General features: G+C 45.6%; 1 protein-coding gene across 1 annotated transcript in view; it reads left to right on the top strand.

The window, feature by feature from the left end:
* IGF2R (insulin like growth factor 2 receptor) overlaps nt 1-26,478 on the top strand; it is a 122,682-nt gene that overhangs the window by 50,154 nt on the left and 46,050 nt on the right. Inside the window, exons 6-19 of the mRNA XM_021669685.2 lie at nt 269-398; nt 2,595-2,700; nt 5,823-5,985; nt 6,213-6,378; nt 7,692-7,795; nt 11,727-11,891; nt 14,518-14,658; nt 15,871-16,014; nt 17,373-17,510; nt 18,122-18,269; nt 18,779-18,956; nt 19,727-19,842; nt 20,309-20,477; nt 22,378-22,557. Coding sequence (XP_021525360.2) covers nt 269-398; nt 2,595-2,700; nt 5,823-5,985; nt 6,213-6,378; nt 7,692-7,795; nt 11,727-11,891; nt 14,518-14,658; nt 15,871-16,014; nt 17,373-17,510; nt 18,122-18,269; nt 18,779-18,956; nt 19,727-19,842; nt 20,309-20,477; nt 22,378-22,557 — 2,048 coding nt within the window. The remainder of the gene's footprint in view (nt 1-268; nt 399-2,594; nt 2,701-5,822; nt 5,986-6,212; nt 6,379-7,691; nt 7,796-11,726; nt 11,892-14,517; nt 14,659-15,870; nt 16,015-17,372; nt 17,511-18,121; nt 18,270-18,778; nt 18,957-19,726; nt 19,843-20,308; nt 20,478-22,377; nt 22,558-26,478) is intronic.

Raw genomic sequence — 26,478 nt, 5'->3', positions numbered from 1 at the left:
AGAGGATGGGTACATCTCTTAACTACAAACAACATAATAGCCCGTTTCCTGGGCATGTCTTCTATACCAGTGCAGAGCCAGTACTTTACATTCCTTCATCCTGAGCTTTGTTTGGAGAGGGTTAATGGTTTGCCCAAGATTTCAGAATGGTTACTTAGGGAGACTTTTAAGAATTCAATAATTTATTTAAAGGGGCCCTGGATCTAAGGGTACATGTGATTACCACTCCTGACACTTAATCTGATTTAATGTAATACATGATTTTCAGACACACTACGGGACCCAGGTTCACAGCTGCGGGCCTGTCCCCCTGGCACTGCCGCCTGCCTGGTGAGAGGAGACCAGGCGTTCGATGTTGGCCAACCCCAGGAGGGACTGAAGCTGGTGCGCAAGGACAGGTCAGTTGAGGCTGCCACTGCTGTTGGCGTTTTTAATCTCCAGCAAGAACCTGACTTTCAGGGAACTGCAGGAGCATCCTTTTGTAGCAGGGCTTGAGATAATCCTGCAGTTACTGCTTTACATGTGCTGTGAGGTCATTGGTCATTGCTGTGAGTCACATAGGCTGGTGTGCTTGATATCTACTTTCTAATCATTTGTCTCTTACAGCAGTAAAAATATATCTCATGATCCAGTCCATACTACATATCTTTATTTGCCTGATGAAATAATGCCTGTCTTGAGGTGCCTTCTGATATTTTTCATTCTGTGGCACCTGTGAAATTGATTTTTTTTCTCTTGTTTTCTCATCTTGGGAGGGCAAGAGACAGGAGGGACAGTTTGCTGGTGACCTTCACTGGACATGACAGGCACCCCTATTCCCAGCGGGAATGGTGTTCCTTGTAATCTGCTGTGCTGTTTACATATGCTCTGATACTGCCTTTGTAGCTCGACTTGGCAGACACCTGCCTTTCTCCAGTGTGTTGCACATGACCGTATGCTGAATTGAGATCAAGGATTTACATTTTCTCCCCATTTAGGGGCCTTTGGTAGACACCTTGTTATGCTTACTCTACCCTGGAGCTCGTGGCATGTCTGGGTGGTTATAGGGAGCATGTGCACTCTGTCCAAAGAAAATACTTGAGCATAACCTAAGGAGAAAAACATTTGGAATTTTCTATATGTGTGTCTGTATTAGTTTGCTCAGGCTGCCATAAGAAAATATGACAGACTGGGTAGCTTAAACCACAGAAATTTATTTCGTACACAGTCTAGAGGCTGCATGTCTGAAGAAGGTGTCACCAGGGCTGATTTGTTCGGAGGCCTCTCTCCTTGGCTCGTTAGACGGCCATCTTCTTTTTATGTCTTCACATGGGCTTCCCTCTGTGGGGGTCTGTGTCCTAATCTCTTCTGATAAGGACAAGACATTTTGGATTGAGGCCCACCCACATGACCTCCTTTTTCCTTGTTTACCTCTTTAAAGGCCCTGTCTCTAAATAGAGTCACATGCTGAGCTATTGCGGGTTGCAACATACCAATTCTGAGGGGAAACAGTTCAGTCCATAACAGTGTCTTTAAGTGACACACTGGCAATTCTTAATACGAATGAGTGTGAGTGACGATTTAGTAATGTGGGACACTGAGCAAAAGTGTGAGCTTTGCTTGTGGGAAAAGGCAGGTCATCTGTGATGAGCTGTTCTCTAGTGGGCAGCCAGGGGCACCGGGATCATTCCCCACTGAGTGCAGTAAACCCTGGTGGTGGGGGCCATGTTGGATTGTGGTTTGGGTGGTGGAAGAGAACCTTAGTTCAGTAACTGCCAGGCAGGTGCTGTGGGGTTAAGATAAAACAAAACTTTGGCTTGCACTTAGAATTTGTTGTATAAAGAGGAAATGATTGACTAGACTTGTGAGCAGAAATGCACTTGGCCTGCTTGTGTGCTTTTTTTTTTTTAATTAATTTTATTATCTCACAACATTTTTTTTGTTCATTTTACTCAAATGGTGTTCCTTTCTTTTTTTAAAAAATAATTTTTGCATTCCTTTTTTTCTTTCCTTCTTCTAGGACATGAAGCAGATCAAACAGGTTTGCTTTTTCCTTTTTTTTTATGTTTTTGAGACGGGGTCTCACTCTGTTGCCCAGGCTAGAGTGCAGTGGTGCAATTTCAGCTCACTGCAACCTCTGCCTCCCGGGTTCAAATGATTCTCCTACCTCAGCCTCCTGAGTAGCTGGGATTACAGGTGCACAGCACCATGCCCAGCTAATTTTTGTATTTGTAGTAGAGATGGGGTTTCCTTATGTTGGCCAGGGTGGTCTCGAGTTCCTGACCTCAGGTGATCCACCCGCCTTGGCCTCACAAAGTGCGGGAAGTACAGGCTTGAGCCACTGCACCCAGCCAGATATTCTTAATATATCAAATTTATTTGCTGGTCACTTTATTTGATTTTTAACAAAATAACACTCATTGGAGTTTACTTAAAACTTTTTTTTTCAAATGGAAATGAAATGAAGTCATTTTATACCATAGCTTCTTTTATATTTTAATATTTTTTCTGTACCCTCTCCCCACAAGTGAATGTGCTGAGTGCTCACGGCAACACATGCATTTGGATGCACTTTCTACTTTTGTAATACTCGTTTCTCAATGTGGCTTTCCCAGGCTTGTCCTGAGTTACGTGAGGGAAGAGGCGGGAAAGCTAGACTTCTGTGACGGTCACAGCCCCGCAGTGACTATTACGTTTGTTTGCCCGTCGGAGCGGAGAGAGGTAAGTGACTTGTCTCCTGATGACTGTAAAGTGGCACACATTAGCCTGGGTTGCTCATGTGCGTGTCTGGGCTTTGCGCAGGGTGGGCCTGGATGCAGGAAGCTGGGAGCCATGACGGAGGTACTGGTGGGCTCTCAGGAAAACATGAGCTTCCTGGAATAGCTTCTGTCACATGAGGCTCACTCAGGGAGAGCTGTTGGTGTTTTGCCTTTTCCTTTTTTATGCCAACCCAGAGGGGTCTCCCATATAGTGGGATGGTGTTTTGTTCTAGTCTCTGTGAGATGATTTTAGGTGGTTCATGGACAGATATTTTTATTTTTGTAGTTTGGTTGATTTTAGTGAATAGTGGATAAACGAAGTATAATTTCAGGCCTGGGATTTCTTATGAGGAGCGTTTCCCTTCTTCTTTCTTCCCAATCTGCCCCTAAACCCCCCCACCTGTGCCTTTCCCCAACCCCCATCACAGGCCGATTTATTGCTGTGCACTCTGCTTTTGATGAAATCTCTAGCAAAGTTGTAAAGTCTTTGAATGTGGCTGCTGAGACTTACTTGTCCTTGAGTCTCCAGTGCCTCTTTAAGTGTTTTAAGCAGGGGTAGGTGCTGATGGAAAGGAGGCGTCCCCCAGGGAGGAAGGGGTAGGGCACGGCTTTCCTTTATTTCTACCTTCTTAGTAGTCCGGTGAAGTAGGGAGGGGCTGAATTCTTTTGCCAGAGAACCACGCTCCCCTGCCCCCAACAAATGTGGAATTTGCTCTGATGTCAGACTGGCAGCTGGCCTAGTGTGTGTGGGATATGGAGACAGTGCAGGGCTCAGCTTGCCACTTTCTGTCCCGAGCCTTCCATGTCCATGTGCTATCAGCTGAACGAAGGCCTGACTGTCTGATGTTTGTTCTAAATATGAATGGAGAGGAATATTTATTGATACTTTTTATTTGTATCTGCAGATGTGAGTTGAAATCTTTTAAGCCTGGTGAGATGTTCTCAGGTGGTAGTGCTTTTAGTGTTTTCCTTTTTTATTTGTTCTGCATTTGGTAAGAATCATTTTACACTATAATAATCAAGAGAATATGAGTTTTCCTCCTTTTTCCTCAAAGACGTGTGAGGCATTTTTTGGTGTTATAAGAAGAGGCTGATTTATTATTAGTAGGGCAAGATGTTCCCCCACCAACACACATTTTTTTTTCTTTTTCTTTTTTTTAAAGACAGGATCTTACTTTTTCGCTCAGGCTGGAGTGCAATGGCATGATCTCACCTCACTACAATCTCCGCCTCCCCAGTTCAAGCAGTCCTCCCACTTCAGCCTCCTGAGTAGCTGGGACTATAGGCATACACCACCATGCCTGGCTGATTTTTGTATTTTTAGCAGAGACGGTGTTTTGGCATGTTGGCCAGGCTGTTATTGAGCTCCTGGGCTCAGGTGATCCACCCGCCTCGGCCTCCCAAAGTGCTGGGATTACAGTGTGAGCCACCACACCCAGGCAGGTTTCTTTTCAGGCTTCACTGTTCACTGGGCAGACTTTGTGTGGCATGTGCTTGGATGCTGTAATGCTTGGGCAGTTTGTTTAAGCATTTACTAGTGATTTTAGGAGCTGGTATTTAGTAAACACTCACTTTGTCATATAGATCGTTAAAAAAATGCTTTATTGAATCTATTGAATTTACATACCATAAAATTCAGTTTTTTTAAAAGTACAATTCAGTGGTTATTAGTATTTTTTTTTAGAACTGTACAACCATCATCACAGTCTTAATTTTACATTTCTGTTACCCCAAAAAGAAACCTCATGCCCATTAGCAGTCTCTTCGCATTCACATCCCAAGCCTTGGCAACTGCGCATCTTCTTCCTGTCTCTGTGGATTGGCCTTTTTTGAATGTTTTATGTCAGGGGAATCCTGCACAGTGTGGCTTTCTGTGGCTGGCTTCTCTTATGGAGCCTTGGGGTCTGTGTCACTGTGTGTCAGACTGCACTGAGCCAAGGGGGCAGAAGCATCGATTTTGAGTCAAACAGAAGAGGGTTGGATCAGCAACTCTACAACTTACTAATTGGGTGCCACCTGTTTGTATACCTGGTACTTAGTGCCTGGTGTATAGCAGGTGCTCAGTGAGTATTTACGGAATGAATGGTGCTGGGGAGCATCACTGCTGTGTCCGATGCTAAGCCCAATAAGAAAGACGTGTCTCCCAGGGACAGTTAAAAAGATGGCAGTCACGAGATTGAGACCATCCCGGCCAACATGGTGAAACCCCGTCTCTACTAAAAAATACAAAAATTAGCTGGGCACAGTAGTGCACGCCTGTAGTCCCAGCTACTTGAGAAGCTGAGGCAGGAGAATTGCTTGAACCCAGGAGGCGGAGGTTGCAGTGAGCCGAGATCACGCCACTGCCCTCCAGCTTGGCACCTGGCAACAGATCGAGACTCTGTCTCTGAAAAAAAAAAAAAGATGGCAGTGACTTTCCTGGTGAGCAGAGACCCCATCAACCCCCTTCGTGGCTCACGTTGAAGATGAATGGTGGCGCTCCTGCTCTGTAGTAGCAACACAATGGCAGAATCAGGTTTGTGTCTGGGTGGTGCCCTAGCTTCACCCAGGAGCAGAAGTGGGTACACATATGGTGGTGCCGGGACCCAAAAGAGGTTGTGGACCTTGTCCCTGGATGTGCACACACGTGATGATGTTTGCTCAGTGTTGGGGTTTCACCACTCCAGTTGAGCACCTTGTGGAAAGCGTTGAATGGACCGTGCAGTCCGCAGAGCCTATTACTGCTTGCCAACATCCTAGTGATTGCCACATGCCACTGAGTCTAGGTGCTCACTGGCCGAAGCTTGAGTGTCTCTCTGAAGGTGACCAGAAAGGAAATAGAGTATAAAAAGTAAATGGAGGTGTTACAAGTCAAATGGAAAAAAATAGCAGTTTAGGAAAATAATTAAGATAAAAGTAACTTTACTGAGTTGTTAGAAGTCAAATAATCTTAATGTGTTAGAGGCAATTATGATTTAAAAAACAGAAACAGCAAAATGTAGAAACTTAACAGCCTGTCTTTGAGCTTTTCGTAAGTGTGGAAAATCTGCATTTAAGCCACATGAAACATTTTTTATTTTGCTTCTTTCACATTGTTTCTGATAGGGCACCATTCCCAAACTCACTGCTAAATCCAACTGCCGCTATGAAATTGAGTGGATTACCGAGTATGCCTGCCACAGAGATTACCTGGAAAGTAAAACCTGTTCTCTGAGCAGTGAGCAGCAGGATGTCTCCATAGACCTCACACCACTTGCTCAGAATGGAGGTGAGCGGGTGCCTTCTGCGTCCTGGTGCTGCTTAGAAAGAAGGGGATGGAGAGAGGGAATGGAAGAGTAGGGGCCGAGTTACTCCATGCACGCTCCTGGGTGGAGAGAGCTGTAGTTTGGGCTGGTGTTTCAGAAATAGGATTCAGGTTTAACTAAGTAAGGCTGTAACCTTCTAACGCCCATTTATATAAAACAAACCTCTTCTCGTTAATTTCCCTGTTTCTAGGTTCATCCTATATTTCAGATGGAACAGAATATTTGTTTTATTTGAATGTCTGTGGAGAAACTGAAATACAGCTCTGTAATAAAAAACAAGCTGCAGTTTGCCAAGTGAAAAAGAGCAATACCACTCAAGTCAAAGCAGCAGGAAGATACCAGAATCAGACCCTCCGGTATGTCAACAGCCTCTGTGTGATTTTCTTTTTTCTTTGTATTTTTTGGTACAGGGTTGTGCTCTGTTGCCCAGGCTAGCGTGCAATGGTGCGATCTTGGTGCATTGCAGCCTTGACTTCCTGCCTCAAGTGATTCTTCCACCTCAGCCTCCCGAGTAGCTGGGACTACAGGCACACACTGCCATGCCTGGCTAATGTCTGTGGTTTTTGTAGAGATGGGGTTTTGCCATGTTGCCCAGGCTGATCTTGAATTCCTCGCTTCAGAGATCTTCCCATGTTGGCCTTGCAAAGTGTAGGGATTAGAGGCGCATGCCACGGGACCTGGCCTGCATAATTTTCAAGTGAATTTTGTGTATTATTGTGAAACATAATTCCTTCTCCTCTTTTTCTTCCTTTTTTCCATTTTCCATACGTACAGGAAAATCAGTTACATTAGCAGTTTTTCTTGTTAACTTCGGCAAGCTGCCATTTGTCGCTAAACAATCAGATGTTTTTCCTGACTTTAGAATAAGAGTGCTTCCGTTAGAACTGTGTAGTTTATAAACTTGCTGTTTGTACGGCCCCTACTGTAGGAAAATTATTTAACGAGTTTACAGTTGATAGGGCTTTTTTATTTTAAAATTTGTTTTTAAGGAGTTCTGATTTTTCGCTGGCAGTTTGAGAATTTGAAGTACCATCAGCATTATAGAAAATTTTAAACAACTAAAAAAATGCATTCAGTGCATTTCTTTTGACCCTTAACTTGGTAATTATCCTTTATAAAAACAGGATGAAGATGCACTCATCTGAAAATGTGTTATGGGCAGTTATGATTCAAAAATTAGGAATAGAAAACTGTAAAAACCCAAAAACTGGTCTTGGAGCTTTTTAAAAACATGGAATATCTGCCAAAAAGCTGCATTGTAAACATTTTATTTTTGCATTTTTCAAATTGTTCAGGATCAGTAATGTCCAGGGCCCCTCAGGCACCGTTGTGTTCATGGCGCCTGTTACGAAGGCTAATTCTTGGGCGTTATTTATTTTGTACAAAATCTAAAAGTGAGAACAAGAGAAGTCTTCATGCTCACAGCAAAACCTTCAGCACTTTCTTCCAGCCAGTTACTACTTTGAAGCAAGAGGATGTCAAGCCCATACATTTGGAACTCATTTCCTGTAGATATTTTTTTTTTCCTAGCTGGCTAGAGAGCTTGCTGTTTTATGTCAGTAGTGATTTGTTGATCTATGCAAAAGACTTAATGTGACCATTTTAAAAGATTCAAGTTTCTTTCTTCGTTCTACCAAACACATTTGTCTGTATATTCACCAAAATCTAGATATTCGGATGGAGACCTCACCTTGATATATTCTGGAGGCGATGAATGCAGCTCAGGCTTTCAGCGGATGAGTGTCTTAAACTTTGAGTGCAATAAAACTGCAGGTAAGTGTGTGCTAGAGTTCAGCCCCTCCTCTTTGCATTCATGGGCATGTGCTTGTGTGTGTGCACAGGCGTGTTCTTGGAAGTGAACGTTGAATGGAAGAATCAGATGTCCTTCTTTGGACTGGCCAGTTTTAGCCCCCAGACTGAGTTTTTTCTACTGGAGTAACGCTTTCCCCACCCCCACTGCCCCAGTGGACACACACATCCTGTTTGCATTTTCCTCGGTTCTCTCTGCTTGTTTTGGGAATGGGCCCAGCACTGAGCTTGTTGGGAAAGTTTTCATCTTGAATTTTGGTGCACGCTAAACTAAAGCAAGGACAGGTTCAGCAGGGGTAGGATGGCTTGCCAATTTCGATTGAGTGACCTCTTCTTTTATGTAATGAGTATCAAGATAATCCTTTTTGCAAAGTGGTGGCCCTGTAGTAGAGTTTGGATCTGGGGATTGCAAAATGTCATTGGGTACATTGAAGCTGAGGGCATGGCTTTCTCTTGAGTGATGAGAAGCGCCTTTGAGTCCCCAAGGCACTGGCGTTTCAAAAAGCAGCACCACTGTCCATATCTTGAAGATTGTAGACACAGTTGTAGCTGTAGAGAGATGATGGGATTCCATCGTCATCAGAGACCTGTCTTATCTGTTGACCCCAGGCTGTGACCCCAGGTACCCTGTAGGCCAACCTACCACTGCTCAGAGCACTTGTTCTGGAGCCCAGCCCGGTTTCCAGCCCAAGTGCTGCCCTACCCGGAGTGTCTTTCTGGCCCTTGCTTCCGTGTGTTTTGTATGTTTTTCTATGGCAGAGCTTTGGATGGCTTGATCACAGGGTGGATTGCTACAGGATTCACTATATAGGATATGGAAGAGGCAGCTGGACGTGATATGAACTGTGCTCTTGAAGCCCCCGAAGATCATGTCTGCGGTGGGAGAGACAGTCAGGCACCCCTGCACTGGTAGCACCATGCCCCTGTGAGCGTCCTAGCAAGCAAGCAAAGAACCAGCCCAAGCCCAGGCTCTTGCTGGGAAGGCTCTCGAAAATGCCTCAACAACTGCCTGCCCCTGGGGTGCCCTTGTTTACAGGTCTGCCATTGCTGTCCTTGTTTTCTGTGTGGCTCTTTTTGTTACTTTCACAATACACACATTTTTTTAGTACCTATTTGCTTAGGCCCTATGAGGCTGGAGGGTGATGTGAGGATAGATGACTCTCTAGGCGTTCACATACTAGAAGCAGAGAGATAAGGAGCATGATGATGGAAGTTGGGGCAGTGCGTGCCAGAGTAGAGCTAGTGCTTAGTGTCATCACTCTGCTTCTTTACCAGGAGGGAGGCACCAAGGTCAGCTGGCTGGGATCTGGGCTGGGTGCAGGGGTCAGGCAGTTAAGAGAGGAGGAAGTGCTGCTTGAGCCATGCTACATTTAGGAGCATGCCAGTCCTGTGTTGGGATGGCTGTAGGGCTTGGGCCTTGAGACATTCAAAGGCATGGAGTGGGGTAGCTGCAAGCAGGTCAGAGGTCACATGCTGGGAATGTGGCTGAAGATGACCCTAGAACGGTGAGTGTGCAGGATTGTAAGAAGCTTGCGTGTTCTACAGAGGAACTGGACTATATCTGGAAATTTGTGAAGTCCCAAGGATTTTCAGCAAGGGTGTGACATACATCTGACTCGCGAATGAGAAAATCAGTATGGCCTCTGGATGCACCTCCCATCTGGTCTGAGCATTCCCCGCCGCCCTCAGTTTCTCCATCATTCTCTCATCGTCCTCACCTTCTGGCCTACTTAGGCTACTAGCCTACTTAGCCATCTCTGTGCTCTGAATCACATCTCCCCTACGCTGTGTCCCCAGTCCCTAGGGATACAGCCTGCGTCTTCCCCATGTGCCCAGCCCCTCTGGTGCCTGAGCTTGGTTCTGGCTACAACATCACTCCAGCTGGCTCTCCTGGACTTCCTGCTGGCTTGGGCTGCTCTGCTGTGGTCTGAGTCTCCCTCCAACCTTGTGATGCCCTCCTTTGGCCCTGTTCTGTTCAGGGCTTTTTATTAATGACTTGGCTGAGATCTTTGAGAGTGTGCTGATCTCATTTGGGATGCTGGGAAGACAGAATCATTATCCAAAAAGATCGAAATGGATGAGGAGGATATGAGAAGGGCATTATATTGTCTCAGACTTACAGGGGAGAAGTGTGGACATTGAGGAGCTGCCAACCAACCAAAGAAAAAGCACAGGAGAGGAAAACCAAAGAATAGAGAGAAAGAAAAATAGAAAAAACAAAACCCGCAGTAGAGTGGGGAGATCTTGCCTTGTGGTTGTGAGCGTGGATGAGGCCAGACCCTCGGGTCTGATTCCCAGCTGCCCTAGTTTTTAGTTATGAGACCATAAGCAAATTATTTAGCCACCCTAAATGTACAAAACGGTGCTGAAATTGTACCTTTGTCATAGGGTTTTGAGGATCAAATAGATTAATATAGTCATATGTTACTTAACAATAGGGATATGTTCTGAGAAATGTGTCAGGCGATTTTGTCGTCGTGTGGACATCATAGAGTGTACTTACACACACCTAGATGGTATAGCCTACTGCACACCTAATCTATATAGTGGAGCCTATTGCTCCTGGGCTACAAGTGTGTACAGCATGTGAGTGTACTGAATACTGCAGGCAGTTGTAATATAACGGTAAGTATTTGAGTATCTAAATAGAGCTAGACATAGAGAAGGTAGAGTAAAAATACGGTATTATAATCTTATGAGGCCACTGTTGTATATGCGGTCTGGTGTTGACCAAATGTTGTTAGGCAGCATGTGACTATGTACAGAAAGTACTTAAACAGAGACTGTTTTTCTGCAGCTTGCCCTTATGTAGCTGAGATGCTGAGCTCAGTGCCTGGCTGAGATTGTGCTCAGTACAGGTTCGCTGCTGTGGCTGGTATTAGAATTATAATGATGATAATATTAAAGATTTGGTAGAAATTACAACTGAGGTATCATTTGCTCTTAGTACAGAATCTTACTTTCCTTTTTCTTAGATCATTACATAGCTCATGACACCAAACCTCAAGGAGGCAGATCACGTGGTGGGAGGCTCAGATGAGGATTATCAGACTATCAGGGGTGGGAAAAGGAGTGTTGTGCCCACTACCCCATAGCTTGGAAAGGCTCAGGGATAGGATTTCCAACAAGGAGCAAGTCAGTAAAGCCTGCCGAATCTCAGCATCCATGGGCTGGGGACGTGGCCTGTGAAGAGCTGGTTTTCAGACTTAGACCTGAACTGTTCTGGCTGTTGGATGGGAAGCCAGGGGGGCTCACTCTTGGTGGTAGAAGAGGCTTGATTGGAGGAGCAAATTATAGACAGGTGAACTGACGGAGCCACAGAATGCCGGTACTGTCAGGAGGTGTGCCGCTAACATTGTGGGGTTGGCATAACCTTGGTGTGCTGTTGCTGGGAGTGACTGACTGTAGATGTTTTCCACTCTAGCTTTCACTTTAGGGATGAGCCCCAGAGAACTTATCTTGTTCAGAGTCACATTGTTAAGTCAGTGGTGCTCTGGGAACTAGAGCTTCATTTCTGTCCTCCTTTCTGTGAGTCCCCAGTGTCACCTAGAGATGTTCAGGAGCCTCTGGGAGCTGACCACAGCCTGGGAGCAGAGGGTTCCACTCACTGCTCTTGCGTTCCTCCTGCCTGCCCATTTTATCTTACACACAGCCTTCTGTCAGCGTCTCCCAAGGTGAAAGGCATCCTGCCTGCCACTGAGGGCTTAGGGTTAAACACCTGAAGCTTCATAGAAGCGTCTCTCATCTCAGTCCCCTACGGTCTCTAACAAATCTGGACCTGAATTTTTTAACTGGGCAGTTGGCATTGGTCCTGTTCAGTTTCTTCTTTGCTCCTTATCTGTTCCTCAGTTTGGGTCATGTATGGAGTTTAAATTTCTCCTCTTGAATTGTACAGGTAACGATGGGAAAGGAGCTCCTGTATTCACAGGTGAGGTTGACTGCACCTACTTCTTCACGTGGGACACGAAATATGCCTGTGTTAAAGAGAAGGAAGACCTCCTCTGCGGTGCCACCGATGGGAAGAAGCGCTACGACCTGTCTGCGCTGGCCCGCCATGCAGGTACTGCTCTCCTTGCCATGTGGGTCTCAGACCACGTATTCAGGGAACATTTTCCCATGAGTACTTTTGAAATGCTGTTCCTATTTTCTTTGTCAATGGATTGGGTCACAGCCCACCCCACCCCCCCTTTTTTCATGTAGCTGTATGAATTGTTAGAGGGAGCACTGGATTGGGAGGTGAAATATCTGAATTTGAGACCAGCATTATTGTTTTCTGGTCAGGTTACCTTGGACTCATCATAGTTGTATGTAAACTGCCCTGCACCTACAGGGTGTCAGGCCTTGTGCTCTGTGTTTAGAAGCTTGCTGGCTTTTTTTTTTCCTGTAAATTTTTTTTTCTCTCTGTAACAGCCTTCCCATATTCTCCCCTAACTCTCAGGCCATATTCTCTCGTAACTCTCAGGCCCACAGGGTGGAGCTATGGTTCAGTTGCTGTCTTTTGAACTTGAGTTTTCACCTGTTTACACACTGCCTCTCTTCCATCTCTAAGGTGGGATCTCCAGTCTCTGCCCCCAGGATTCTTCTGTTTGGATCCTGTAGGCAGATGGTGTGCCTTGGGCCGCTGTTCAGTGCTGCCCCAGTGTGCAGCAGGCTTGTCCTTGAGGCTGAGCTCACTGCTGCACAGCAGGCACTGGAAGAGATGCCCAGGAGGCAGCAGCGCCCCCCAAAGCACGTCCCCTGCCCTCGGGGGCTTGGAATTTAGCAGGAAACAGAGCAGATGGAATAAGAATGGGAGTCTCAAACAGGGATAATCTGATGCAGGCATTACTGGTTTTACCCTGTTGGCAACTCAAATTAGGTGCAGCTGGCCTGGAAGCCAGTTGCCTTCGTAAGGGAGAGATGACCTGAAGCAGAGAGAATGACTTGCTTCACGCAGTTACCACCTAGAACAGTCACAGAACTGCTGGCAGTATGTTCTCGCTCATAAGTGGTAGTTGAACATTGATAACACATGGGCATGGAGGGGAACAGCACACACCAGGGCCTGTTTAGGGTTGGGGGTGAGGGGAGGGAACTTAGAGGGTGGGTCAGTAGGTGCAGCAAACCACCATGGCACACGTATACCTAGGTAACAAACATGCATGCTCTGTACATGTATCTCGTTTTTTGTTTTGTTTCGTTTTGTTTTTTTAAGAAAAAAAAGAGCAGTGGTGACAGGATTGCTGCTCCTGTCTTTTGAGTCCCACCTGGTTTCAAAAATACCAGGTTAGAAAGAGGAATCCCTCTTGCGGAGGGTTTGAGAACCTGCCTCACTGTGAACCGCCTGGGCAGTGAGTGCTGTCAGCGTTGTCGTGGGTAAACACACTGTGCGCTGTTGGGAATGGTGCTATTGTTAATTCTGGCACGTATGCTAGTGAAGACGTTAGTTTTCTGTGAAGTGGAAGAGTTCTAGCCGCAGAGTCAGAGACCTGGCTGATGACTGGTGTTGCCACGTTTGCTTGAGCGAGCTGTTCTCCAGGCCTGAGTTTCTTACAGTAAACTGGGTGGTGCTGTTAGATCCCCTAAGTCAACATTTTTTTTAAAAACATCACTGTGTACAAGAGACAACCTAGGATCTGTGAGATATGGAGAGATACAGTTTTTTCAATCTACAGACTTCCTGATACAGCTCTGGTCTCTTGGAATCTGGAATATTTTGTGGCATTTGCACGTAGATAGCCCTAAGGAAGTTATGAGGCGAGAGCTGAAACCCTTCCTTACTGCTTGTAATAAGACTTTACAGCCCCCCTGGCTCCACCCCAAACTTCCAGTGTTTAGGGCAGGTCCTTGTTCACATGCCCAGTCTTGTATGGTTTTTTTCAGGCTGTTGACATTGGAATGCACTTCTCCAAATGTACTGTATCACCACTGATGAGTCATGGGGTTTTTGCCTTCCAAACCCCAGTACCCAACCCGCAAATGTTTCAAATGAGAATGTGTATTTTTATATCTTTACCTCCTCCTTTACACACTTTCTAAGAGTAACTCCTTCAGCGACTGTTTACGGTGTGGTTTGCTTTTTGTGGCCACGCCCTTGCACTTGCTTGCTGTGCTCCTGACACTCAGTTGGTGTCCCCTCACCTCCTGCAGGCGCCTGATCAGTGTCTGCTCACACTGACCAGCTCACGAGCCTTGTGAGTTCAGCGGCCACCCATGGTACCTTGCTTGTGTTCTGTGGTACCATGCATCCTGTCCTGCAGTCAGTCTGCAGATGTGTAAGAGGTTGCTGGTTTCTTTTAGCTGCACAGACCTTCCCAGGGGCTGAGCTGGGTGCATTATTAATGGTGTACCACTCTACCAGGTCCCAGGACACAGGCTGGCTTCTTGATTGGGTTTTCAGTTTCTAATTTTGTACTGTGGGGCTTGGGAGAATTTTGCTATTTGGTTCTCTACCCTCAAGTTTAGTCGCACTCTTCTAAAGTAGTACTGGGGTGTAGTTTGTTTCTGTCACATTGAATGAGAAGCCTGAGAATCTTGGTGAGTTTTTGTGCCTTTAGTCTGCCTGGGTTCCAGAAACGTGAGTGCTGGGGATTGAGTGACTAAGCGCTTTGGGAGCTTTGGGCCCTTGACCTTTGGCTTAATCACCATTTGTGACTCACAGAAATCAGCATTGCTTTTGGCTAAAATACTCTTTTGTTTTGTTACAGAACCAGAGCAGAATTGGGAAGCCGTGGATGGCAGCCAGACGGAAACAGAGAAAAAGCATTTTTTCATTAATATCTGTCACAGAGTGCTGCAGGAAGGCAAGGCACGAGGGTGTCCCGAGGATGCGGCAGTGTGCTCAGTGGGTGAGTTGTGCCTGGAGGGAAGATCTAGGTGATGCTTTCCAGGGCCTGTGGCGCTCAGCTGCATCTAGTTTGGAATGAGTTAGAAGATCAACCTGTGGTCATCTAAGCCTCCTTTTTCTGTATTCACATAAAGAATGGTAAAAAATTGTCATTCCTAACTCAAATGTCGGTAACTGCTTGATGCACTCTGGAGTCCTGAAGTTGGCTGAAGCTTCCTGACATGGGCTAAAGCCATAACTGGGAACAGAAGGAACCATGTGGAAAATACAACATCATCTTTTTAGTTTGTAACCTGAAGAATAACATTGCCAGCATTTGTGTACAAGTGATTTTATTTTTTTCAACAACTTTATTGCCTAGAGTTGTTTAAAAGTTACGGCTTAAGGGAAGTGTAATCTCAGCTGTAGCCCTGGTGATCAGAGTGGCTCGTATGCTTTGCTTCCTTTTGCTGTAATTGTTTTGGTCCCATCACTGTCATGCAGAGACTTCTCAATTATTTGATACAGATATTTAGCACATTCATTTTTGTTATTTATGACTTTACCTTGAAAATGCCAGGCTATGAGAGAGTGAGAATCTGTTGTGAGCCTTTGGGTGGATTTTAGGAATTAGCCCGGTATTCAGAATTGCTGGTGTGTCTTTCAAAGCAGGTTCAGGCATGTCCATATCTTTATGTGAGAAGGACTTTGGAACAGAGTTTTAATCCTTTATAATAAAAAGCAAATGAACCAAGAAGTAAGTGGCCTCCTGCTTGGGTTGCTAAACAGGTTTTGTTAGTTTCTGCTTTGGATATGAGACACATTCTCACCCTTTGGCTGTGCTTTCAAAATACTTGGTGTCTTAGGGTAGCTAAAGCCCTGACAGTAGGGGACAGTGTCACATTACGGTTGGCGCTGATGTGTGTTGCAAGCCATTTGGTCTTTCTTTCCCTGGGAGTTCACGGCACTTTCCTGATGAGCCTGTGGATGACCCTGCAGGACCTTGATATGGCTGTTAACATCTAGTCAAATGTGGCTCTCTAGGGAAACCTATCGACTGCCCTGATGGGTTAGGTGGGCTGGAGAAGGGCTGCACCTGCTGGGTTTGGGCTGATTCATTTCCTGCCCTCCCTCCCTCCCTCCCTACCTCCCTTTCTTTCTTTTTTTTAAACACATTTTGTCTGCGTGATAATTTTTAACCACATCTTCTGCTTTTTCCCCCTTTCTCTTACAGATAAGAATGGAAGGAAAAATCTGGGAAAATTTATTTCTTCTCCCACAAAAGAGAAAGGAAATATTCAACTCTCTTATTCAGATGGTGATGATTGTGGTCATGGCAAGAAAATAAGAACTAATATCACACTTGTGTGCAAGCCAGGTAAAAATTTAAAAAACAAGATGAAATCTTTTACTGGCTTCTGCCAGAGGTCCTGCATTCTTCATATCTCTGTTCCTCATTGGTCACTGTAAAGGTGATCAGACAGATTGGCATGGTGTTAAGCATTTTGAGTTCCAGAACCTTTGGTGATGGGAAATAGGTCTTTTTGATTTTTCCCCCATCCGCTCCCCCAAACCAAACCAGAAATGGAGAAACCGATGGTGTCAGAAGGGAGTTGTGGGTCTCAGCGCTGCATCCTCTTCCTTGGGACTGATACGGGGCCAGTCTTGTGGTTACTTAACTTCCTCCAAAGGAGGAAAAAAGCATAAATGGTTTAAAACATTGTCCATGATCTCACTACTGAAGCATAATGTTAATTTTTATTACTTTTATTGATAGGTATATGTTGTTTTTACCAAGTCAGAATTTTTATATGTTAACAAATCTTAATGTTTCTCAAAGTGTAGTATTTTGTAAATACTCTTCTATGTTTGACAGTTCTATTAATAATTTTTAGGAACTTCCTTGTTGACGTGGTGTGGTTTTATTTTTTTTTAACATTTTCCTTATTGTTGGATTAATAGGGCTTTTCTAGTGTTGCTAATTGTGCTATTATGTATCCTCTCTCTACCTCCCATTGAAATATTTCCTTAGGATAAGTTCCCTGCTGTAGGCTAAAGTCAAAAGCTAGGGTCATTTTATTTGTTTTTTATGGTAAAATATACAACATAATGGAAATTTACCATCTTAGCAGCTTTTAAGTGTGTAGCTTGATGACACTGTTGTGTAATCACCACCACTATCCATCTCCAGAACTTTTTCATCTTCCCAGACTGACACTCAGTTCCCATTAAACACGAGCTCCCCATTCCCTCTCTTTGACTTTGTCTCTGTGGATTTAACCATTTTAGATACCTCATATAGGTGGAATGGTACTATATTTGTAGGGCTGTTTTTTGACCCTTCATGCATTATACCTCATTTCCCACTATCCCTTCCAAGTTTACTTCTAGCAGAGTAAGAATAAGGTAAGATTTTTAAGAAAGGGCTGGGCATGGTGGCTTATGCCTGTAATCCCAGCACTTTGGGAGGCTGAGGTGAAACCCCGTCTCTACTAAAAATACAAAAAATTAGCTGGACATGGTGGCGCGTGCCTGTAGTCCCAGCTACTCAGGAGGCTGAGGCAGGAGAATTGCCTGAACCCAGGAGGTGGAGGTTGCCGTGAGCCGAGATCGCGCCATTGCACTCCAGCCTGGGTGACGAGCAAAACTCCGTCTCAAAAAAAAAAAAAAAAAAAAAAAAAAGATTTTTAAGAAATGAATGGGTTAGTGATCCCCATCTCTTTTCCGCTTTGACAGGTGATCTAGAAAGTGCACCGGTGTTGAGAACTTCTGGGGACGGCGGTTGCTTTTATGAGTTTGAGTGGCACACAGCTGCTGCCTGTGTGCTGTTTAAGACGGAAGGGGAGAACTGCACGGTCTTTGACTCCCAGGCAGGTATGTGTCTGAGCAGCACCTGGTTTACTGTGACTTGGAACCACTTAAGATTTTTTCCTAAATATTCTCCGTGAGGGTTTTCAAGGTAACCTGCCTTAGAATTTTATTAATGCTGTTTGAACAAAATTCTGAACATCTGATGTTTGGGGCTCATTTGAGATATTGAACATACCATCTTAAATTATTGAGGTGGGTTTGCTGAATGCAGAACTTTCGGAACACAGGGAATAAATTTTTTTTGAAAAGGCTTTCATGTGAATTCTAGGCAAGAAACCTCTCTGAGGGAGACCTTACAAAAAGTCCATAATATTGTGCTCATCCTACTGTGAACATGCTGGTTGTTTATTACACCAGCAGTTATGGGCTTTGAATAGGGCTCTAGGCTAACGCAGTAGAAGGGAATGGTGGAGCTGGATCCATCTCCAAGGGAAATGTTAGTAATCGCAGTCCCGGTGGCCTCAAGGGGTAGTGTCTCTTCTGTCTCCTCTACTTCTTCCTGCCATTGGGAACCTCCTGGGAAGAATCGCTCCCTTTCAAACTATGGGGTGAGACCACCCTGTTGACTATTCTGACTGACCTTCCATACTTTTATCATTTTTATTCTTTCTTAGGATTTTCTTTTGACTTGTCACCTCTCACAAAGAAAAATGGTGCCTATAAAGTTGAGACAAAGAAGTATGACTTTTATATAAATGTGTGTGGCCCAGTGTCTGTAAGCGCCTGTCAGCCAGACTCAGGAGCCTGCCAGGTGGCAAAAAGGCAAGTACCTTGTCAGTTCTGGTTCATCGTTAGGCATTATATGCCAACGGATATTTTATTCAGGAATAGGCGTGCTCTCAATGTCATTGCTTTATGACAAGCATTTAAATACTGATGAGACCTGCCTGAAAACTGAAGGATGTTAGGAGCTTAATTTCCCAGAGAAAGGAGCAGGCCACATTTTTGGGAAGGAAGGGTGGGTTGAGGTCGTGCTTCACTTCTGTGCATTTTGTGCTTCTCAGTTCCTAGATATTTATGTCCGTAAATCTGCATTCTGTGTGGCATTAGTTCAAATGAAGTGAGTTGTCTAAACCAGTGGTGCTGAGAGGAGATCTGGTTCCTGGTGTCCCTGCTGCGGTTAGAGACCTTATGTGGGTTCCTGTGATCTGAAGCCTGGGCCTAGGCCTGGTGGCTCTCCATGTCGCTCACAGGCCCTTCCTTCAGTGTGGCAGCCTTGGAGTGCTTCTGCCCCTCAAGTCTTTGCTGAGAGAAATGTGTGTTTATTTTAGTGATGAGAAGACTTGGAACTTGGGACTGAGTAATGCGAAGCTTTCATATTATGATGGGATGATCCAGCTGAATTACAGAGGCGGCACGCCCTATAACAATGAAAGGCACACGCCGAGAGCTACGCTCATCACCTTTCTTTGTGATCGAGATGCGGGGGTGGGCTTCCCGGAATATCAGGTAGGAATGTCTGTCCCTCATCGCGTTCCCTGAGGGTACACACATCCATGGTAGGCCCTTTTTTTTTTTTTTTTTTAAGATGAAGTCTCGCTCTGTCGCCCAGACTGGAGTACAGTGGTGTGATCTGGGCTCACTGCAGCCTCCGTCTCCTGGGTTCAAGTGATTCTCCTACCTCAGCCTCCCGAGTAGCAGGGATTACAGGTGTGCGCCACCATGCCTGGCTAACTTTTATATTTTTGGTAGAGACGGGATTTCACCATGTTGGTCAGGCTGGTCTTGAACTCCTGATCTCATGATCTGCCCCCTTGGCCTCCCAGGGTGCTGGGATTACAGGTGTAAGCCACTGTGCCCAGCCTGGTGGGCCTTTTATTGAGAAGCAGAGCTTGTATCAGTCTGGGTTTCTGGCTAAATCATCACTGTAAGTAGATTTGCCAGGGCACGTAGGCAGTATTAGTTTTTTAACCTGTTTATTTAGTGGGTTGAGCACATCAATAACAGCCCACAAGCTTTTCAGTTTTGGGTATAAAACATGCAAAAGCATTTAAAAAGTCCTGAATTAACCCCCACTTAGCAGAGGCTAAATTTGCATCCCAATTTATTACTTAACAATCTTCCCTTTAATAAAATAGAGAGAGATGGGAGAGTAAGCTCTTTTTTACATGGTTTCTCATTGGGACCAATGCCCTTGTCCTTTTTTGAATCCTGGTTTATGTCACGTGTCTTTCTCTTTTTGCCATCCCTCCCCGTATTTCTCTGCGGCCACGGATTAGGAAGAGGATAACTCCACCTACAATTTCCGGTGGTACACCAGCTATGCCTGTCCGGAGGAGCCCCTGGAGTGCGTGGTGACCGACCCCTCCACGCTGGAGCAATATGACCTCTCCAGGTGAGGCAGAGTCAGCTGCTCTGTTTTTGGCCTGGTACAGACGCTGAGGTTGCGGATGTTGCTGGTGAGCATGTGACTGAGCTGATGACAGGGAGTGATGCTGGCTCTGGGGCTGCAGGACCAAGGTGGGGCATTTTCAGCAGAATGAATTCTAATAATGGTCTGGTTGCCTTTGGAATAGCAACCAGTCTTGGCCATAACAGAGCCTCGGCCTTTAGCATCATCATTTAAAACAGTGACTGTCAGTGCAGAGACACGGGGGACAGTTAAGGTCTACTGCATACTGAATTTAGTGGCAGTTGAGTATAATCCTGGTGCATCATGAGTCCAGGCAAGCCAGCTTCTTGCAGTGTGATTAGTGGAGCATATTTTATTTGATATCTTTACTTTCCAACTACATAGAAATCAATTAGACTGAAATGTGTAAGCTCTTTAAAAATGTGTACATTTTGCTTTGAAATTTTAGTCTGGCAAAATCTGAAGGTGGCCTTGGAGGAAACTGGTACGCCATGGACAACTCAGGGGAACATGTTGCGTGGAGGAAATATTACATCAACGTGTGTCGGCCTCTGAATCCAGTGCCGGGCTGTGACCGATATGCATCGGCTTGCCAGATGAAATATGAAAAGGATCAAGTGAGTCTGCTTTCACTGCATGTCTCCTTTTCCCTCCCAATTCCATGACTTAGTGGGAGGTGGTGGTTATTTTGGGATACCCAGATCAAAGGGGGCACGGCTGCTTGAGAGAAGCCCTCTGAGCAGGAGTGGGGCCTCCGTGTGAACTCATCTGCCTCCTGTAGGAACAGAAATTTGTCATACAGGCATCATTGTTCACATGGAGAATGCTGTGTTGGAGACCTTTGATCACACAAAGGGCAGAGGAAGCACCAAATGTTTATGTCTCGCCTGAATTCGAAAGTGTCTGAGGTGCTCACAGCAGATACCTGTGAAAAAGAGTTTTGCTTCCAAAAGCTCTTGCTTCTAGATTGATTAGGGGAAGAAACTGGTTTGGGAGAGTTTTCTGTGGATGAACTAGATTCAAGCACATGTGCTCTCATTCACTGCAGTTCGTCACTGGGTTGAATGTAGTCACCGCCAGAACGTTTGCATGTCTCCTGTGGTCGTTGTACATGGTGAATCTTAAAATAGAGATGTCTCTGGAAGTTGGCTTCTGTAAAAATAGCATGTTGGGAATGTACTTTTTTTGGTGTGTGCTAATGGCAGCTTGGAGGTTTTTAAGGGAAGGTGGCAAGTCTATTATGGTGGTTAGGAATTGAGTTCCGGGTTGTGTTTACCTGTGCACATGTGTGTTCTTTATTGGAGCAATGACTTCAGTGTACAGTCAGTCCTCATTATTCATAGACTCTGCATCTATGAATTTGCTTGCTGACGCTTGTAACTCCAAAATCACCAGGCGGAGTGCTTTCACAGTCATTGTTGGAACGAGTGTAGTGGCCAAGTGTGCGTAGTGCCTGACAAGCGTGTTCCTGGTTGAGGCTGAACAGGGTGATGCTCTGGCCTCTTACTTCTCTCACCCTGAGATGAGCAGAGGATGGAGATGGTGAGGCAGTGCAGCGCAGAAACTCCAGCCCTGGGGCTACTTGGATGGGGTCTGAATTCCAACTCTGGCATCCGTCTCAGAGATGCCCCAGAGCTGGAGCTCCCACGCTGCATTACCTTGTAAGATCTTCCTAAGAGAAGTTTCTTGCCTAGAATTCACACTAAAGCCTTTTCAAGCGTGATTTATTCCCTTGTGTTCTGAAAGTTTAGTGAGGCAGCCTTAGGTGAGCCACTTAACACTCCTGCCTCGTTTTTCCTTTTGTAAAATAAAAAGAATAGAATCTGTCAGCACGAGCTGTCTTGGGATTTAAGATTATAATCTGTGTGTAATAGGTTTGTTTGCCTGATGTGTAGCCAGTCAGTATGCTGAGATACTGGGGATTACAGTAGAGAAAGATTTTAATTGTAGGGCAGATGAATGAGGCGATGAGAGGAAACCGCAAATCCATCTCCCCAAGGAGTTTGGGTGTAGCGATTTTAAAGGGGTTTGGAGCGGGCCATGGAGTGGGGATTGTTTATTGGTGGAAGAGTGCAGGGTGAAGTCATGGGATGGGCAGATAAAGAAACTGCATTTGGTTCCTCTGTCGGGGGGTCTTCAGAGTGGTCAGTGTCAGCCATTCCATTGAAATTCAGGGATCTGAAGAACATCTTATGCAATTCTTAAACGAAAGCCTTATGACTGTAATGGCAGTGATTCTTTCTGTAGCAATAATGGGGATGCAAGTAGTATCTAGTGCTATGTGACTTTCAGTTACAGGCCAGCATGCAACCTGGTTAGTGCTTAATTGCATGCCCGGAACCCAGCATGCAGTTCTTGTTAACTCTGTGTGAGGACGGTTTCCTATTCCTTATGTAGTAAGGGGATTCTATATTCGATAATTTATTGTGTGCTGCAACTTTATAGAGTGTAAACATCACCAATAATGAATCGACTGTCTTCAGAGGGAAAAGCCTAACAAGACTGGTTTTCTTGCAGGGCTCCTTCACCGAAGTGGTTTCCATCAGTAACTTGGGAATGGCAAAGTCTGGCCCGGTGGTTGAGGGGCGTGGCAGTCTCCTTCTGGAATACGTGAATGGGTCGGCCTGCACCACCAGCGATGGCAGACGGACCACGTATACCACGAGGATCCATCTTGTCTGCTCCAGGGGGAGGATGGTAAGGCGCTGCTCCTGGCTGGTGATCGTAACTGCTGCATTTCTTGACTGAGCGTTGCCTGATGTGTCTCTTGACAGAAATCAACAGTCTTGGGGTGGATGGCAGAGTTAGGCCAGCCTTACTTCTGCTTAAGGTCAGTGTGCAGTGTATATGTATACAGGCAGGGAGTGATTTGTGGTACCTTCATGGCTGCGATTTCTGAAGTATAAGCTTCATCTTTTGCTGCGGAGTTTGAGGCTATGGTGTGATGTGTGTTGTTCTTTCTGAGTCACACAGACATTATCTTGCCTCGTAGTTCTTGTGAGTTGATGATCTGAGGATTGTGGGAGTGGAATGAAACTTAGATATAGTTTGGTCCTGTAGGGGCCAAGGGAAAGCTTCCCTTTCACTCTTTGAAATTTTCCTGGAAATCAGCTGTCAACAGGAGAAAACACATGTAAAATTTTAACACGTATAGCACCGGGGAATAAGTAGCAGGAGAAAGATGACCCAGCAGCCTAAAGCAGCACAGAAGTTACATGCCCTGTTTCACAGGGGAGAGGGAGATGGGGGATGCAGACAGTTCTTTTGAGGAGGCAGCAAGTGATTATTAGGAAGAAAGAATAGACAGAAATTAACTTGCAAATGATCCTCTTTGGAGCCTGAATGAGGCAGGCGTTATCTTGTGTACAAGTCTGTCCAGGTGTGATTGCTGTCCTCAGTCTTTTTTTCTGGGATAGATAATGAGATTTCTGAGTTTCTTTGGAAAGAAGCCTTCTTGGTCAGGTAAGGAAATTCCAGAGAAAGTCCCTCCCTGTGCTTGGGGGTGGAGGTAACAAGTCACGGTTAAAAGGACGACCTTGATTCTCAGGCAGCTTCTCAGCATGTCAGAGCACCGGTCCTTGGGGTATTGCTTTCTGAGCCCCAGCATTCCAAACTCCGAAGTCCACAGACGAGGAATCTGAGGCTTGGTGTAGCTTAGGCTTGTGGGTGAACAGTGAGGGCTGTATGTGTAATACAAAACAGGAATAAGAAATTAAGGCTGAGGCCTTGGCGCAGTGGCTCAGATCTAACCCAGCACTGTGGAAGGCTGACTTGGGAGGATCACTTGAGGCCAGGAATTGGTGACCAGTCTGGGCAATATAGTGAGACCCCATCTACAAAAAATAAGAAAATTTAGTCAAGTGTGGTGGCACATGCCTGTAGTCGCAGTTACTCTGGAGGCTGAGGCAGGAGGGTTCCTTGAGCCTAGGAGGTTGAGGATTCAGTGAGCCATGATTGCACTGCAGCCTGGAAGACAAAGTTAGCTCCTGTCTTAAAGAAAAACAAAAAAATTGGGAGGCAGAGAGGGGAGGATCTTTGAGCCCAGGAGTTTGAAACCAACCTGGGCAACCTAATGAGACCCCATGTCTACAAAAAAATTTAAAAATTAGCCAAATGTGGTGGTGTGCACCTGTAGTCCCAGCTACTCGGGAGGCTGAGGTGGGAGGATCACTTGAGCCCAGAAGGCAGAGGTTGTAGTGAGCTGAGGATGTGCTACTGTACTGCAGCCCCTGGGTAACAGTGCAAGATCCTGTTTTAAAATAGTAATTGTCATAGTAAAATAAATTAAGGCTAGGAGATAGAGGAGGTGAGTGGGATTGCTGTTGACCCCGAGTTCCTTAGCCAGGGAGAACATCAGACCATGTGGAGTTTGCTCTGCTCTTCTTCCCATGGAAATGCTTTGGGGCCACTTTGTACAGTCCCAATTGCTTCTGTTTTTTAATTGTGGTAATATATATATAATATAAAACTGACCATTCTCACTGTCTTTGGGTTACATACATTAAGCATGTCTCTCATGTCCTGTATCTGTCACCAGTATTTATGTCTAGAACTCTTTTTCTTTTTTTGAGACAGGGTCTTACTCTGTCACCCACGCTAGAGCACAGTGTGTGTGATCATTGCTCACTGCATCACTGCAGCCTCGACTTTCTGGCCTCAAGTGATCCTCTCACCTCAGCCTCCTGAGTAGCTGAAACTCAGGTGGAGTTACCTGTAGTTACCAAAATGGTTTTTAAATATTTTGTAGAGAGGGGGGTCTCCCTATGTTGCCCAAGCTGGTCTTTGAACTCCTAGGTTCAAGCAGTCCTCCTGCCTCAGCTTCCTAACGTGCTGGGCTTATAAGTATGAGCCACTACACACAGCCTAGATATTTTTTGATGGTCTCAAATCTAATTGCTTTTGTCAGCTGAAGAATGATCAGGTTCCTGAATTTGGAAAGGAGAGTTTTGTTTCTCATAAAGGGTTGCACCCTACAGGGTGGCAGTTTCTGACAGGCTGGGAAGCATAGCCTCAGGCCAGAAGCCAGAAACAAGCACTTGGAGGGTGGAAGACTAAGACAGGAATGGATGCTGAGCAGGTTAGCCAAGTATACATATTCAGCAGGTTGCAGGGAGGAGCTATGCATATTCACGAAGAGGTGGCACACACGTGTGTGGTAGGCTAACGTGTGTAGCATGTGTCCCATGTTCATTTTGGGTTGGAGATGTAACATTTAAATGTATTACACTTAGGCCCTGTGTGTCAAAAGGTGAAGCAAAGGACACGAAAGCTCTCTATGTGGAGCCTCTGTAGACAGCCAGGACCGCCTGGGAATTGTGGTCTCTTATCAGGAGGAAATGCTGGTCAACTGTTGTGTTGTCAGAACCACAGAAAGGATGGACATTGGCAGGCCGCGGTATGATACCAGCAGTGGAGTCTTTCAAAAGGGCTGGCTTCTGATTAGCACTTAGGGAAGAAGTCCTAGCAGTTAGTGAGGAAAGGGGTGTAATGAGATGTGTCTCTCCTCCAACCCTGTTATGGACAGGAATGCAGTTTTTAAGGTTTCTCTGGGGTCTTCTTGGCCAAGAGTGGGGTGTGTTCGGTCAGTTGTGGGGCCAAGGATTTTATTTTTATTTCTTACCTTATTGCCTGTAGTTTTAGGTTTATACCAGGGTCATGTGTTTCTGAGAAATTATCAAATGGTTAGAATTGTGGAGAGACTAAGCCATGTTCACCATCAGCTACATTATTAATAGTCCCTTGTTAAGGGTATGTGGCCGCTTCCTCCAGCCCAACTGAAATGAGCCAGGAGGATGCGTTCCTGCCCTGCAGTGGCCCAGTGGACACTGTGTCACTCACGTGCCTGGTCCACTTTGTCATTGGCCAATACACTCTTTTCCCTAAGAGATGCTTCCTTTAGAGTTGGAGATCTCTGTGATCAGGGAATGCATGACTGGCAGGCTGAGCTTGGCCCGCGCTCTCTGCAGGAGGTGTTCTCTTGAGGTCGTGCATACTCTCCTTAGGTTCTCCTTGAGCTGGGGCCGCCCACTTCTCTCAGTCTCAGCAAAGATCCAGGTTTGGGATTCCACGGGGATGTGGCCAGGTTGTCGAGTTCAGCCTGGCGATCTCTGTTCTGGGCCCATCTGTGCCTTCCCTGCCTGTGGACTGCTCCCTCCCTCTCTGGTTTCTTGTTGCTATTGAGACATTGAGTAGTTCCAGAAAATTCTTGGACCCTGAATTTTCCAGCTTTTCTGTGATACCTGATTTAGTTTACAGAGTAACTTCACATTGTCATCGTGTCTGTCAGCACTCATATGCGGCCTGCTACACAGCGCGGCTCAGGGAAGACACTCACTGAAGGAAGACAGGCCGCGCTCCTAGGGGATTTACAGTCACAGAATTTTCACAGGTTAAAGCTCAGTCACTTTCTAAGCACATTGTGAAGTGGAAGGAGCAGGTGTGTTTTTATTCTACTACTAGTGTTGGTGAGGCCTGGAGTGGGCAGCGGCTTTCCGGGGTAGGAGCTCATGATGGGCAAGACTGTGGACTGTGTTAGTGGCTGTTGTTCCTGAACCCATGACCCTGGGTAGGTGTCTTTACTTCTTTTTGCCTCAGTTTTCTCATTTGTAGGCTGTGTTT

This window comes from Aotus nancymaae, unplaced genomic scaffold (genome assembly GCF_030222135.1).
Source record: "Aotus nancymaae isolate 86718 unplaced genomic scaffold, 86718_ANA_hifiasm-v0.15.2.pri h1tg000040l, whole genome shotgun sequence".
Lineage (NCBI taxonomy): Eukaryota > Metazoa > Chordata > Mammalia > Primates > Aotidae > Aotus > Aotus nancymaae.
Note: the sequence above shows the minus strand (reverse complement) of the source record. Positions and strands in the feature narration are given on the sequence as shown.